The 15,984-nt window shown below is 47.3% G+C and overlaps 1 protein-coding gene across 1 annotated transcript; it reads left to right on the top strand.

Moving 5' to 3' along the window:
* Positions 1 to 5,387: 5,387 nt before the first annotated feature.
* On the top strand, positions 5,388 to 15,285 carry C1H1orf115 (chromosome 1 C1orf115 homolog). Its single transcript, XM_065897997.1, has 2 exons — positions 5,388 to 5,684; positions 15,166 to 15,285. Exons 1-2 carry the CDS (start codon positions 5,388 to 5,390, stop codon positions 15,283 to 15,285), a joined length of 417 nt encoding a protein of 138 aa, XP_065754069.1.
* Positions 15,286 to 15,984: the final 699 nt, after the last annotated feature.

Raw genomic sequence — 15,984 nt, 5'->3', positions numbered from 1 at the left:
CAAATGGTTCCATTCATTTTCAGTTGAAGGGGTCAACATTTGACAGTTCTGAGTTCCTAATATTTTAGTTTCTGCTTTTTACTTTGGGCTATATTCAGCCACTGGCAAAAGGGTAAGTCAGTTTTATTACTTCGCATCATGAAAATAAATAGAAATACCTCCACAGTTCAATCTTCTGAGTACTGAACAGGAATTTCATTTAGTCGCTGTCTGCCTCACTTACAATGACTCAGTGCAGAGCTATATGTGTGAGATTTATATATGTGCATTCTGGACAGACCCAGACAAACCCATTCTGGCAAACCCATCCTATTCAATTTGTCTTAATACATCTGGAATCTACAGTTTCATGTCTCCAGTTAAATTTTCATTGTACTAAATTCTATCCTAAAATCAGAACTTTTTATTGACCTTCTTCCCCCACCTCACCCTCTGCCAGCTTCAAGTTTTTCTTTTCTCTTGCATATACGATAGCATTCCCTTCTAATCAATACATTATTTGTGCTAAGTATTGTTGTATCAAACTAAATATTTACTTGGTTTTACTATATATAAGCCAAGATAGTTTTCCATGTTGCTGTTTTCTAAATACAGAACCAGTTATTAAAATATCTTAACCCACCTCCAGGAAATACATGATATTTTTATTACGTATTATATTCAAATATATATATATATATATATATATATATATATATATATATATATATATATAAATTGAGTGATGCTCTGTTGGCAAAGGAGAATACATATCAAAGCAGGTTTTTCAGGTTTTGTCAGAAATGTTTGTTTTCTTTTAACTCATAAGGTCATAATTCTGACCTTTTTTCTCTACACATACATTTTTCTATTATCAATATTCAGCGCAAATAGCTCAGTGGTTTTCTAAATCTTCAGTGGTTTTTGAATAAATCCAACCAAATAAGATACAATTCCATTATAGTGTTGAAGGATGATTTTGAATGTTATATATTACACTTTAAAGCTTCATCCACAGAAGACTTCTGATTCTGCTTCTGATGGAGAATGATGCACCAGTGGGGGATGCAGGGATGCCTTGGTGAATGGAATTCCAGAGAGGGACAAGCCTCTCACGGATGGGCAGCAGGCATGCAGCCTTCACTCCCGGGCAAGTCGCTGAGCTGGGTGCGGGGACCCGAGGAAGGGGGCTTGCCTGGTACTGAGAGGTGACACCTACAGGTGAGGGGGGAAGAGCCAAGCTTTTTGTTACATGTGGGCTGGCAAGCTAGACTGGAAACTGGACGAGCCCCAGATAAAAAGTAAACAAATCACTTGGCCACACGATGGTCCTCTTACCCCTGGAATTGTGCTGAGAAAGCCGCAGAGGGGCGGCTCTGGGAAGCACGTGGGCTTTCTCGAACTTTCCCACCGTGGTTGATGCCAGGGCCCTGCTGGAGTTGAAGCCAGGGTGAACAAATATTGACACTATGCTCCAATCCCCTTCCAGCCCCAGTGCTGATAAGATCAACCGCTTTGGCCTCTTGATGGTGGTGGCCCAGAAGTTTGAGGCTTGGGCTTATCAGAGGTGAGCTGGGTCTAATTTGAGCTGTGGCCCAGCCCAGCCTGGGCTCAGATGACTCTGGATGAGCTCCAGATGGTCAGCCCCTCACAGTAATCACAAGACAGGAAAAAGCTTGCTCTCTCTGGGAAAGAGAAAACAAAATTTTAAAAAAATTCTTCAGATTTCAAAGAGAAGCAATTTATGGAAGACCCTAGTTTTTACAATTGTAGTAAATTTTAGTTGTAAGATCCTTTAACTGCAGTCCCAGGCTTACATTGTCTTTACCTCAAATCTCTGATCTTTATCTTTGGTGCAGAAATCCAACCCCTTAAGTGAAATAAAAATGTGCTGTGCCTGACATTCCCAACTTTGCATTCACTGGGATCTGCATGAATGGGTTTACCACAGATCAACTACAGATATATTTTTTAAGAAAATACTGGACTTCCCTGGTGGCGCAGTGGTTAAGAATCCACCTGCCAATGCAGGGGACATGGGTTTGATCCCTGGTCCAGGAATATCCCACGTGCCATGGAGCAAGTAAGCCCGTGCGCCGCTACCACTGAGCCCATGCACCACAACTACTGAAACCCGCACGTCTAGAGCCGTGTTCCACAACAGAAGCCACCACAACGAGAAGCCTGTGCAGTGCAACGAAGAGTAGCCCCTGCCCGCCGCGACTAGAGAAAGCCCGCGTGCAGCAACGAAGACCCAATGCAGCCACACACGCAAAAAAAGAAAATACTTAAAAACTTAAATGCAAATGTTAAATTTCCTCTTCCTATTATGCCATCTGGTTTTACCACCTTTTGAACTAAATGATAGTTAATGTAGAAGGCTCCAAACTTAATCTTTAAAAGAAATTTTTTTAACATGAGAAAAGGCAGGAGTAGACCATCCTCCCTTTTGGGGGCTGCCCCAAGACTGAGACTTAGCTAGGATTCAAAACTGCTCTCCCTCTCACTTTACATTGCAGTCTTTGGAAAATTAAACCTGTTATATCTGTTCCATTGTTTATAACCAGCTCTTTTCACCTCCAGAGATATGTTTCTTCTGGAGTCTAAGCCTACACAAATAAACTAACAGCTTTAAACAATTTTAATTCATAAAACTTCAGGTCCATAAAGATCCCTCCCTTTCCTTTTTTTTCTTTCTTTCCAAATTCACACATTTATTACAAAACAAAAGATGAAAACATAAAACCTTTATATGTCTACAGATGGAAACTTTGTTTTCAATTAAATATCTGTAACTGTCTTATGCAAGCAATTATTTTTAAGACTCTGAGGTGTCTAAGTATTTTTTTTTTTTACTCACTAACTGATGATCTATTTTCATGAATCTTAGCCCTCCAATGTTTTTGCTCCTTTGAAGGTCAGGTTCCTAATTCTTACCAGGAAGGAAAGATTCCTATGGATTGGCACTCAGCCCTTTCCATTCTCTTTCCTGTGAGCAGAGGCTAGGAGATGAGCATGTCGCAGAGTCCTTTTGGTCCTGGAGGGAATGTAACAAGCCTGCTTATAATCAGGTGCGCTCCCTGCTTTGAAAAGCAGACCGGGGTGAAAGCCATGCTTCTGCTGTTTTCCGTCCTCCTGCAAGTAATCACAGCCCTGCAGGTGATGAATTTTTCTGAGGGAGGAGAGAGGCTTAACTTAAAATCAAGTTCAAGCCTCTGAGTATTACATGGAATTGGACATTGTAAGATTTAAAATTATATAAACTGAGAACATATTTGCAACTTGGGGATTTTTGATTACCACAGTGAGGTCAGAAGAGTTATAGGACTGCTTAAGTAGTCACGCAGGAGCAAGGGAAGCGCTCTCCACACTGAATAACTTCTAAAGAGACAACGGTGAGAGCAACATAAAGGTGGGTTCTGATTACATCTCCTTGAGTCCTGCTTGCTCACTGATTATGGAGATAGTCTACGGATCAGTTTTCAGGTGCTCTAGTGTTTTGCTTTTTATCAGGCAAGATAAATGTTGTGATATTTGAAATGTATTTTGTATGGACAAAACACACTTTCCATTCCATGGACAATCCACCTATGTCTCCATTTATTATGTCATCTGGGGGGTTCTCAGAAGTCAGTTTTGCACATAGAAAAAGGACGGTTAGGGTCTGTTTTTGTTTATAAGTTAATAGTTATTTTAGTAAAGTTGCAAATCCACAAGTCAAGCTTCCCATAGCTTTTAAATTCAGTATTGTTTTATTTCATTTACAAACCTAATAGAATTTAACCGTCACTGTAAGGGGTTTTATCATTCACTTAATTTAATTATCTTAAACATTTTAAGTGACTTTTATAAATTTAATATACGTGATTTTCTTTTCAAGTACTTCAACTATGTACAGGACTATGTAATTCTTATAAATACAGTAAATTAACTTATTTTTGTATTCCTTTCAAGTTAAACTTATAAGTCTAAGTAAACTACTTGATTTTACATTTTATGTTGAAATCACCAATAATTTTTGATATTCTAATATGTTAAATTATGACTATTTTATGTACTTAGAGCAGTATAACCAAATCATTCTTAAACATATCACACATTTTAATAGTATTAAAATATTAATGAAATAATAACACATCATTTTATACTTAACTCTAAGTTTCCAAGAATTAAAAGATACTTACCCACATAAGAAAGTAAGGCATCCCAAACAGATTGAGATTCACAGTGACCTGAGAATGCATATCTACCAGAGTGATATTCTCTTTTTTTCCCCCAGAGTGATATTCTTGAAAATCGTGATTTTAATGATTACTTCGTATGATATCATATGCTTGCACCAGAATTTCACCTGCCCATCCCCATTGGTTTCCCTCAACTTTTCGCTGAAGTCAGACTGTGATTAACACCGTGGACACACTGTTCTGTGTTTCTGAATGTTTCCTTAACATAGGCACCTAGAAAGGTATGGCCGTTTTTCAGAACTCTTGATAAATATTTGCTGATTGCCTTTGCAAAAGCCTGTCTCCAGTTTGCGACCCATGAATATTGTATTATAACCATCCTCTCACCATACCCTCACCAGCATTGAGTATAATCTTTTTTAAAAGATTAGTTTCTTTATGTATTTATTTTTGGCTGCGTTGGGTCTTTGTTGCTGGGCGTGGGCTTTCTCTAGTTGAGAGGAGTCAGGGCTGCTCTTTCTTGCTGTGCGCGGGCTTCTCATTGCAGTGGCTTCGCTTGCTGTGGAGCACGGGCTCTAGGCACGCGGGCTTTGTAGTTGTGGCTCCCGGGATCAGTAGTTGTGGCTCGTGGGCTCTAGAGGGCAGGGTCAGAAGCTGTGGCCCAGGGACTTAGTTGCTCTGCAGCATGTGGGATCTTCCTGGACCAGGGCTCAAACCCGTGTCCCTTGCACTGGCAGGCGGATTCTTAACCACTGCGCCACCAGGGAAGTCTGAGTATAATCTTTATTACTGTCGTCTTTTTCATCACCATCATCACCATCATCATCATCTCTCATCATCTCTGCCAGCTTGCACGTGTGCAAAGGAAGTCTCACTATTTGGGGTTCACTTATTTCGTTGCAAGTGTGGTTGAACGTGCTTTGCGTGTTCATTGTGCATTGAGCTTTGGAGCATCCCTCACTCCTTTGGCCAGAGGATGGGATGCTGGCGGCTGGGCCCGACCACCAGAAAGCCAGGCCTGGGTGGAGCCGCCGCCATCCTAGAGCCAGGGGGCGCTGCGATCCCAAGTTTCCCATCCACCTCTCCCCCAGCCCCCCCGCCCCGTCCGGACTGGGCCGGGCTGGGCCGGGCTGGGCAAGGGCGGGCGGCGGGGGTGGAGGCGCAGGCTAGGCGCAAAGGTTGGTGTCTTCGTGCACCGACCTCAGCCGCAGGGCCCGCGGCACCATGACGGTGGGGGCCAGGCTCCGAAGCAAGGCGGCGAGCAGTCTCCCGCGCTGCAGGCCCCTCGCCCGGGGGCGAGGGCGGACGGAGGGGGACGAGGAGGCGGCTGCTATCCTGGAGCATCTGGAGAGCGGGGCCGAGGCGGCGGAGAGCGGGGCGAGCGAGCAGCGCCCGGGGACCCGGGGCGCGCGGAGGGTGCACCTCGCGGTCCTCCCCGAGCGGTACGAGCCGCTGGAGGAGACGGCGCCGGACGAGAAGCCCAAGAAGAGGTACCGGCAGAAACTGAAGAAGTACGGCAAGGTAGGCATCCCACCGCCGCCACTGTCCCTTGGAGGTCGGGGAGCGCGGGGCGCCCGCCCTAGAGCTGGAGTCGGCTCCCCACCGTCTGACGGTCTCAGCCTCTCTGCGCTGCCCTGCACCCCCTCGGCCTCCCACGAGCACCCCCTTCCCGGCATTCGCTCCTGGAGCCCCGAGACTGCTCACTCTGTGAACTGGGCAGTAAGGGGAAAGTGAGCTGCGGGGAGTGATAGACATTAAATCAGAGGTTTCCCTGCGCACCGCTCCACGGCTATCCCGATGCTGGCGGGTGGGTAACTTTCCCAAGGGGTCGCTTACCCAGGTGGTTCTTGTCCTAGGTGTGTCTTCCCACTCCCTTGTGTAGTTGGTAGGACGGGAATCAGTGTCCCTATTTTAAAAGCGGGAATACTGAGGGATTAGCGTGGTTAGGTGACTTGTAGAAGGTGACCCAGTTGGAAAGCAGGGAGGTACAGCCCAGTTTGTCTGTTTTCCCGCAACGCCTTCTCGAGGATATCCTACTAGCTGAGAATTGTTTGGGTTATGTCTCCCAATATTCTCAAGGTGATTTCCAGGGCCTGGGAGCTCAACACTCCGTAAGTATTCACTTGTGGGGTGGGTGGGAGAGAGAGACAGAGGGAGAGAGAGAGGTAATATGAATATGGGACAAAATGGTAGTTTCCTCCCTAGAGATCAAAGCCCCAAAGCAGTTCCCAGGTGCTTTGGCCTGGAAACGCTTGAAGCTACTGCTGCCTCTGGTCCCTGGGACTGGACAAGGCCACCCAGAAGATAATCACAAAACTCATTCTATCCTGGCCAAAGGGCAGGGGCCCCATCTGATATATTATCCAGTCCTCCGGTGACCTCTTATCATACCTGAAACCGACGTCGCCACACCTAGAAACTTAGCTTTATCATCTTCTTTAAAGGTATGTCAGCAGCTTTGGGAGCAGTAAACAAGCAGGCAGTGGTATAGTATAATAATAAAAACTATAAAGTTGGGCCTTTCAGGCTTAGAGTCATGCTAGGACGAATTCTTCTTCTTCTTGGTCCCAGCTGATCACACAAAAAAAAAGCCATCGGGCTTCCCTGGTGGTGCAGTAGTTGAGAGTCCGCCTGCCGATGCAGGGGACGCGGGTTCGTGCCCCGGTCCGGGAAGATCCCACATGCCGTGGAGTGGCTGGGCCCGTGAGCCATGGCCGCTGAGCCTGCGCATCCGGAGCCTGTGCTCCGCAGCAGGAGAGGCCGCAGCAGTGAGAGGCCCGCGTACCGCAAAAAAAAAAAATCCATCCTTTGCCTCTCAGTTGGTGAACTGATAATGTGGAAATCTCAGCTCAGAGGCTGGCTGAGCTGAAGATGCTTTGAAGGTTCTCACTATGTGCTGAGCACTAGAGACACAGAAATGGATAGGATGCAGTCCTGCCCCAGAGGAGGCCACAGCCTCCCAGGGAGACGCTGCCGTATGGGGCACCACCATGGAGCCGCATGGGAAGAGCCTCAGCAGTTAATCTTCAGGGATGAGGTTGTAAAGTCAGAGAAGCTTTCAGATCAATGATGACATGGAAACTGGGCACAGAAGGATGAGTCAAGGTTTCACAGGTTAATGATGAGGTACTAGTTCACATCCACTAGCATAGCTATTATTAGGGAGAAAGAAAACAGAAAACAGCAAGTGTTGGTGAGGATGTGGAAAATCGGAATTCTTGTGCATTGCTGGTGGAAGTGTAAAATGGGGCAGCTGCCGTGGAAAACAATTTGGCCGTTCCTCAAAAAATTAAACACAGAACGACCATATGATCCAGCAATTCCACTCCTAGGTACATACCCAAAAGAATTGAAAATAGATACTCAAACAAATATATATGTACATGTTCGCAGCAGCGTTATTCACAATAGCCAAAGAGTGGCAACCACCCAAATGTCCATCAATTGATAAATGGATAAACAACATGTGGTTCATACACACAATGGAATACTATTCAGCCGTTAAAAGGAAGGAAGTACACGGCAGACACACAAGGTCACATATCGAATCTATGATTCCATTTATATAAAATATCCAGAATAGGTAAATCCAGAGAGACGGAAGGCAGATGGGTGGTTGCCAGGGACTGAAAGGAAGGAGAAATGCAGGGCGACTGCTTAATGCGTGTGGGTTTGCCTTTGGGGATGGTGAAAATATTTTGGAAGTAGGTAGAAGTGGTGCTTGCATAACACTGAATGTGCTCAATGCCGTTGAGTTACTCACTTGACAATGGTTAATTTTTACATTATGTGAATTTCACCTCACCTAAAAAAAAAAAGAATTTCACCAGGTAAAGAAGGGGTGGCATCCAAGGCGGAGGGCAGAGTGCTAGCAGAGATGAGGCAGGTGAGAGCTCTGGAGTGAGTGTTACATGCTAGTTCAATAGACCAGGAGGCCAGGCGAGGACGCTGTCACGTCGGAGTTGGATGTGCCCTTTCTGCCCTTCAACTTCCATTTTCTTGACGGTGACCAAGAAGGTCGACATCTAAGCTCCAACATGGAGGAGGCAGATGGTCCACCCTTCTGTGTTGAAAATCCATGAGAATAGCCATGTCTCCGCTAGAAATGTGGGGAGGTGACTTTCCCTGCTTTGGTCACCAGGTGAAATTTTATTGCACTTGGGCCATTGGAATAAGGAATGACTTGCAAATAGCTCAACCCTTCAAGGAAGGGTGAATAAAGTTCCTTTTTATCTGTTAACCGCTCAAATCCTTCACCCAAGTCCCTTCCTGCTTCTATTTAAAGAAAGGTGTTCGGCTTTTGTGAACTGTCCTAGGATAGGTTCCCCTTCCCCTGCTGCCCCTTGGCCCCAAGCAGGGTCGACCCAATGCTGTGCTGGGTCCAGTCTCTGGCAGGAACCTCTGGGCTCGAAAGGCTGGGTGCCTGGGACTCTTGGCAGTCAGTGGCCCCAGTTGATTTTTTTTTTTTTTTGTGGTACGCGGGCCTCTCACTGTTGTGGCCTCTCCCGTGGCGGACGCGCAGGCTCAGCGGCCATGGCTCACATGCCCAGCCGCTCCGTGGCATGTGGGATCTTCCCGGACCGGGGCACGAACCCGTGTCCCCTGCCTCGGCAGGCGGACTCTCAAACACTGTGCCCCAGGAAAGCCCTAGCTTTTTTTTTTTTTCCCCAGTTGATTTTTTTTTTTTTTTTTTTTTGCGGTACGCGGGCCTCTCACTGTTGTGGCTTCTCCCGTTGCGGAGCACAGGCTCCGGACGTGCAGGTTCAGCCGCCACGGCTCACGGGCCCAGCCGCTCTGCGGCATGTGGGATCTTCCCGGACCGGGGCACGAACCCGTGTCCCCTGCTTCGGCAGGCGGACTCTCAACCACTGCGCCACCAGGGAAGCCCCTCCCCAGTTGATTTTTAAGTAATGATGTGAGTGTTCAGATGGGCAGGAGTTGCTGGGAAAGTGCTGTTTTCTGGGTGCAGGGAAGGGGAAAGTGTGTGGGTTTGCTGTGCTCTTACAGGCTGCCGGGTGCTCTGGTGCACATACGAGGCACAGTTACCCTGAATCTTCTCAACGACCTTAGAAAGCCATGGACTCCCATTATGCAGTGAAGGAAACTGGAGTTTCAGGAAGTTAAGCTCTTTGTTGAAGGCCACACAGCTGGAGAGCAGAGCTGGGAGTCAGGAGTCTCCCCTGGCCCCTGCCAGCTCAAAAGCAGTTAGGGTGGAGGGAGAAGGAGGGTGAGGGAACCAAACCCCAAACTTAGCTTCAAATAGGAAGTCGCCTTTCCCAGGCACCTCTGAGAGCCACAAGGAGAAGCGCAGATAAGGAAAGTTATTAAATTTTATTAATTGGGCAGCTAGGAGGGGGTTGGAGAAGGGAGACACAGGGTGTGGAATAACCTTGAGCTCAAGAGGAAGAAAAATGTCCCACGTCTAAGTAAGGGGTTAGGACAGGGGCCCTGGAGCCAGACTGCCAGGCGCCAGCTGTGCTCAGCCTCCTACTGGCTGTGTGACCTTGAGCTCTGCTCTCCTCTCTGCCTCGGTTTCCTCATCTGTCACATGGGTTAATACTAGGGCTGTGGTAAGGAGTAAATGAGTGTAGTCCATGTACAGGTCTTGGAACGTACCTGGCATATGGCGAGGGTCCTGTCATTGTTGTTGGCTGTTATCTAAGGGGATGGAGGAGAGGTCGCATATGACTGTTTCTTCTCTGATCAGTTTTTAATGAGCTCTAACTCAGAAAAAAATCAGCTTCTGTAGCTGACATCCCACCTCAGCTTTGTGCCTGGGTCCTGACCAAATTTCACAAGGAAAGGCTTGATTTTTATACTTGGGGGAAAGAGATCTTTGTTGAGAGCTGGTTCCCTTTTGGAAACCGGGGGTGGGGACAGGGAATCCCCGACATCTTTGTGGTTACCCGGGAACCCCCAGAAAAGCCTCACTCCCTGTATTAGTTTGCCTGTAACAGATTACCACAAATATAGTGATTTAAGGCAACACAAATTTATTCTACAGTTCTGGAGGCTAAAAGTCGTCTTCCCTGAGCTACAGTCAACAGGCTGGTTCCTTCTGGAGGCTCCAGAGGAAAACCCTTTCTTTGCTCTTTTCAGCTTCCAGAGGTCCCCTCCTCCATGTTCAGGGCCAGTGGCACAGCATCTGCAAGTCTCTTTCTCTCTGTCTCTCTGCTTCTGGCACCGCATTGCCTTCTCGCCAACTCTTCCTGCTTCCCTTCTGTAAGGGTGGTCGTCTTTATTTGGATCTTTATAAAGATACAAGAATCCTTATATGGGCTTCTCTGGTGGCACAGTGGTTGAGAGTCCGCCTGCCGATGCAGGGGACACAGGTTTGTGCCCCGGTCCGGGAAGATCCCACAGGCCACGGAGCGGCTGGTCCCGTGAGCCACGGCCGCTGAGCCTGCGCGTCCGGAGCCTGTGCTCCGCAACCGGAGAGGCCACAACAGTGAGAGGCCCGCGTACCGCAAAAAAAAAAGAATCCTTTTAATGATTGGGACCCCCTGGATAATCCATGGTAGTCTCCCCAATTCCAGATCCTTCATTAAATCACATCCACAAAGTCCCTTTTGCCATATGAGGTAACATATTCACAGATTCTGGGGATTAGGACATGGGCATCTTGAGGGGAGGGCATTATTCAACCTACCACACTGTCCCATGATCCCCCAGGCCCCTCCGCCCCTCTGAGAGATTATATGGGTTGAAACTCTACTCAGATCAAAAGATTTCAGGATCTGCTCCCTCCAGTGACACTGAAATGGTCGATGCTATGTTACATTTCTTTGCATCACATCTCTCAAATCTGTGTTTTGACTGTGTTCTAGCTAATGAGCTATTTTAGTAACGTTTTTTTTCTCATTTGCAAAGATGAAGTGACAAGCAGTTTTTTAAAATAGGAGGCTGAGGGAAATGGGTGTACAAATACCCAAAATGTCAAGTTTAATGCAGGCCATCCATGATTCTAGGGGCTTGGCTTATAAAGGATGCTCTGGACTGTTAATACTTACTCCAGGACGACAGTTTTTGTCGTTGCTGTTATTTCTAACAGGTACGTAAAATTCTCCCACGGAATCTTATTACACATTTATAGAGATGTTTCTCTTAGCAGCATCACTGCCTCCCTGCTCCCAACACACACCCTAGTGTCTCCTTGGGAAGTTGACGAGGCAGTGTCCTGGGAATCAGTGTCTAAAGAGGCCATCAGAGTGACCTTCCTCTCCCAGAACTTCTCCTTTGGCCTGAGAACAACCAAAGGAAACACCAGGCTCTTTCTGGATGCTGGGCATACAGTACTGAGCACGACCTCCTTCTGTTATTCTGAGGTCTCTGAAAGCTGACATAAGCCAGAAATCATAGGAAAGTGCCGTCTTAAGAAACTTTCCTGAACAGATAACAAAATATCTTAGATTTCAAAATTACCACCACAAACGTAAATTACTGTAGAATAAAAAGAGGCAAAGGTTATTTTCCGATAAAGATAGCTGACCTTGGGGGGCCAGTCCTACTGCCTGCATTTGGTGCCAGGCACTGTTCTAAGGGCTTTCCTTGCGTAAACCTTTTTAAGCCTCTTCACCCAATGAGGTGGTTACTAAATATGCCCATTTTATAGGTGAGGAAACTGAGGCCAGTGAAAATTAAATAAGCGATTGGGCTGGGATTTAAGCCCAGGCTGCAAGCAATCAATTGCAAGGTTACATACTGCCTTCCTTAAAGAAGGGAAGTGTGTGTGGGGAGTAAGGACACAGGCCCTGAGGTGAGATTTCTTTGGGATTGAACTTCAGCCCTGCCTCGTACCAGCTGTATAATCATGGATAAATTAACTCCTTGGTGCATCCTTCTTGTTGAAGCCTGGTAGCCAGAGGCCTCTAGGAATGCACTAGTAGCCAGTCCAAGTTAGATCTGTCTGTTTGTTGCAGCAAGGAAGAGTGTATGCCAGAGGGATCTTGAGGCCTCAAAAAGTAGAGCCCTCAAGTAGAGAACTGAATATTTGAGTCTGAGCTGAAGATATAAATATGGGATTTATCAGCATACAGGGAATTCTTAAAGTCATTAGAAATGGATGAGACCACCTGTAGAGAGATTCCAGCCCAAAATATTTTTTTAAATAAAAAGTAAAGAACAGTACTGAACAACTCCAACATTTTATAGTTTGGTAGAAGGGAAAGAAAGCTGAGGAGGGTCATAAAAAAGAGTGAAATAATGCCATTCGCAGCAACATGAATGGACCTAGAGATTATCATACTAAGTGAAGTAAGTCAGACAAAGACAAATATCACATCACTTATATGTGGAATCTAAAAAAAAGTGATACAAATGAACTTATTTACAAAACAGAAATAAACTCACAGGCATAGAAAACAAACTTACCAAAGGGGAAAGGGAGGGGGGAGGGATAAATTAGGAATTTGAGATTAATAGATATACACCACTGTTTATAAAATAAGCAACAAGGGGCTTCCCTGGTGGCGCAGTGGTTGAGAATCTGCCTGCTAATGCAGGGGACACGGGTTCGAGCCCTGGTCTGGGAAGATCCCACATGCCGTGGAGCAACTAGGCCCGAGAGCCACAACTACTGAGCCTGCGCGTCTGGAGCCTGTGCTCCGCAACAAGAGAGGCCGTGACAGTGAGACGCCCACGTACCGTGATGAAGAGTGGCCCCCGCTCGCCACAACTAGAGAAAGCCCTCACACAGAAACGAAGACCCAACACAGCCAAAATAAATAAAAAAATAAACTCCTACCCCCAACATCTTCTTTAAAAAATAATAATAATAAATAAATAAACAACAAGGACCTACCGTATAGCACAGGGAACTATATTCAATATCTTGTAATAACCTATAATGGAAAAGCATCTGAAAAAGGATAGATACATGTATGTATATATATATGAATAACTGAATCGTTTTACTGTACACCTGAGCTATTTTAAATCAACTATATTTCAATTAAAAATTATTTAAAAAAATGAAAGCTGAGGAGGGGCTTTATGTGAGGTAAGGGAAAACCAAGAGAATATGGAGTCAGAGGCCAAATGAGTGTTTCATGAAGTTTGTCCAAAGCTGTTGAGAGTCAGGGGGAAGACAGAAAAATGCTCATTGGCTCAGGCAGCATGGCGGTGGCAGACGGCCATGACCAAGCAGTCCTGGATGGTCAGGGTTGAGGAAGAGGGAATAAGAAGGGAGGAAGTGGAAGCTGTGTGTGTAGATGGCGCTTTCCACTGGTTTGCCGAGAAGGAGAGCAGAGACCCAGGCAGGACCTAGAGAAGGGTATGGAGTCAGAGGGACAGCAGAGCGTATCTGTAAGCTGGTAGGAATGATGCAATGGGGAGGAAGAGGATGGTGATATTGGAGAAGGGAAAGCTGGGGGCAAGGTGAGAGAGGGTACCAACAGCAAGTGTCAAGGGAGTGGCCTTGGGGGAAGAGGGCCATTTTCTCTACTGGGACACCGGCAAGGTGGGAGGAGAAGCTGGGGCAGGTGTAGACAGTGGTAGAGGATGAACGGGTTCCCTAATGACTTCTGAGTCAGTGGGAGATGAAGTGGGATCATCTAATGAGGGTATGGACACTGTGTGTGTTTCTCTGTGTGCATTGGGGGCAGAGAGGCTTGTGGAGAAAGGAAAAGGTAAGAAATAATATCTGGGAGAGAGGAACAGTCAGCCTACTGGACTGACAGACTAGGCTGGCCATGCAGTGTTGGAAGTCAAAGGCAGGTTTGTGATTGTGATCAGGGAGCGGGCCTCTCACTGTTGTGGCCTTTCCCACTGCGGAGCACAGGCTCCGGATGCGCAGGCCCAGCGGCCACGGCTCACGGGCCCAGCCGCTCCTAGGCATGTGGGATCTTCCCGGACTGGGGCACAAACCCGTGTCCCCTGCATCGGCAGGCGGACTCCCAACCACTGCGCCACCAGGGAAGCCCCGTGATCAGGGATTTTAAGTGGTTATTGGAGTTGGAAAAATCGAGGGTGTAGAGACAAGATGTGTGATGATGTCCAGGTCACCTACATGGATGTTGTCGTCACGGAGAAGGATGACGGAAGTTGGGGGTGGAGAGAGAAAGGGGGAGGGGCAGCAGCACAGTCAGTTTTAGTCGGTGGTGGTGGTCTTCATTTTTCTGTTGCGATTCCACTTGAATCCCTTGGATGCCCTCAGTCTAGCACCAGGCCTTGAAGAGAAGGAGGAGGGAGAGTGGATACCAAGAAAGAAAGGCCCAGTCGTTACCCTCAAGGAGTGTAGAATTGTATTGGGAACCAAGACTTCCGTGGATGCAGCAATGACAGAACAGTAGGAGATTTTAAAGACACAAATGTGGGTCAGAAAGGGGTGTGCCCTGGAGGCAGAGGGAGGACTGGGTGGGCTTTCAGATCAGGTGAATGACGGAAAACTCTCGACCCAGCCTTCAGCAGAGCCAGTAACTTAGCTGGAACAGAAGAGAATGGGCTTTGGTTTAAAAAAATACAACAAAACTGGTCTGATTTTAGAAGTAGCAGCTTCGGGCTTCCCTGGTGGCACAGTGGTTGAGAGTCCGCCTGCCGATGCAGGGGACACAGGTTCGTGCCCCGGTCCGGGAAGATCCCACATGCCGCGGAGCGGCTGGGCCCGTGAGCCATGGCCGCTGAGCCTACGCGTCTGTAGCCTGTGCTCTGCAACGGGAGAGGCCACAACAGTGAGAGGCCCGCGTACGGCAAAAAAAAAAAAAAAAAAAAAAAAAAAAAAAAAAAGTAGCAGCTTCACTGCTGTTTCCAAGAAGATCGCTGAATGATCTGGAAACACGCGGGGCTGGAAAGACCTTTTCAAGGTGCCGATGTCTGTGCTGAGTCCCCGAGTGTTCGTATGATGGGGTTGGGTGTGGGACACCGGAGAGCTGAGAAAATGCTAGCTGGCTCATTTGCCCTGGGAAAATGAGGCGAAATGATTCTTTATGTATGGCACCATTGTGCATGGAAGATTTCAAAGTTGCCTCGCCTAACCCTTTGCTTTTCTCTTCTGTTCCTAAAACAGAACGTTGGGAAGGTTATCACCAAAGGATGCCGCTACATCGTGGTCGGCCTGCAGGGATTCGCTGCTGCCTACTCCGCCCCGTTCGGAGTGGCCACCAGTGTGGTGTCGTTTGTCCGCTAGTGGGAGCTGCCTGGGCAGACTGGAAGCCTCTGTTCCGGGAATAGTGCGAATCCGGGAGCATCTCAGACTTGAACTCACAAGATACTCGGAAGAAAGAAAACGTCTTGGTTGAACTGGATGAGTGTTTCCGATGAGTCATCCCCCTCCAACCGCTGAGCTCTCCACATGTCTGGGACACGGGTGGCCCTGGTGGACAATCCCGCAGAGAATTAGGCTGAGGTCAGGCTTGGGATTAGGGTTAGTTCACTAAAACCGGAGCTGCTCGTGAAGGGGGCAGGGGCTGGTGTGGAGACAAACACTTGGCAGAAGTCCACGCTCTGGGTGGGTAGCAGAGTGGTGATTAGGGACACGGATGGGGGATTTGCATCTGGAGTGAGCTGATTTGCTCAATTCTAGAAAGCGCACAGGCTGACAGGACTCCCAGCCCTTAGCTGCTTCGGTTCTGAGGACACCCAAGGAACTGTTTGTTCCTGAAGTCATCCCCCCATCTCCTTCCTGTACCCCTTTGCCACAAGGAGTTTTAATTACAGGCTTGAGAAGAAGGAAGGAAGAAAAACCTCTTTGAAGGCTACGATGCTTTGAAAACTGTGTTGACGATGTGTCATGACTGTTTCAAGTAGATGAAGACTTGTCACTTTCACCTTCTCTGACATGAATGTGGAGGTGGTGATGAGGGTGTTAGGATCTGCAAGTTCAGGT

This window comes from Phocoena phocoena, chromosome 1, assembly GCF_963924675.1.
Source record: "Phocoena phocoena chromosome 1, mPhoPho1.1, whole genome shotgun sequence".
Lineage (NCBI taxonomy): Eukaryota > Metazoa > Chordata > Mammalia > Artiodactyla > Phocoenidae > Phocoena > Phocoena phocoena.
Note: the sequence above shows the minus strand (reverse complement) of the source record. Positions and strands in the feature narration are given on the sequence as shown.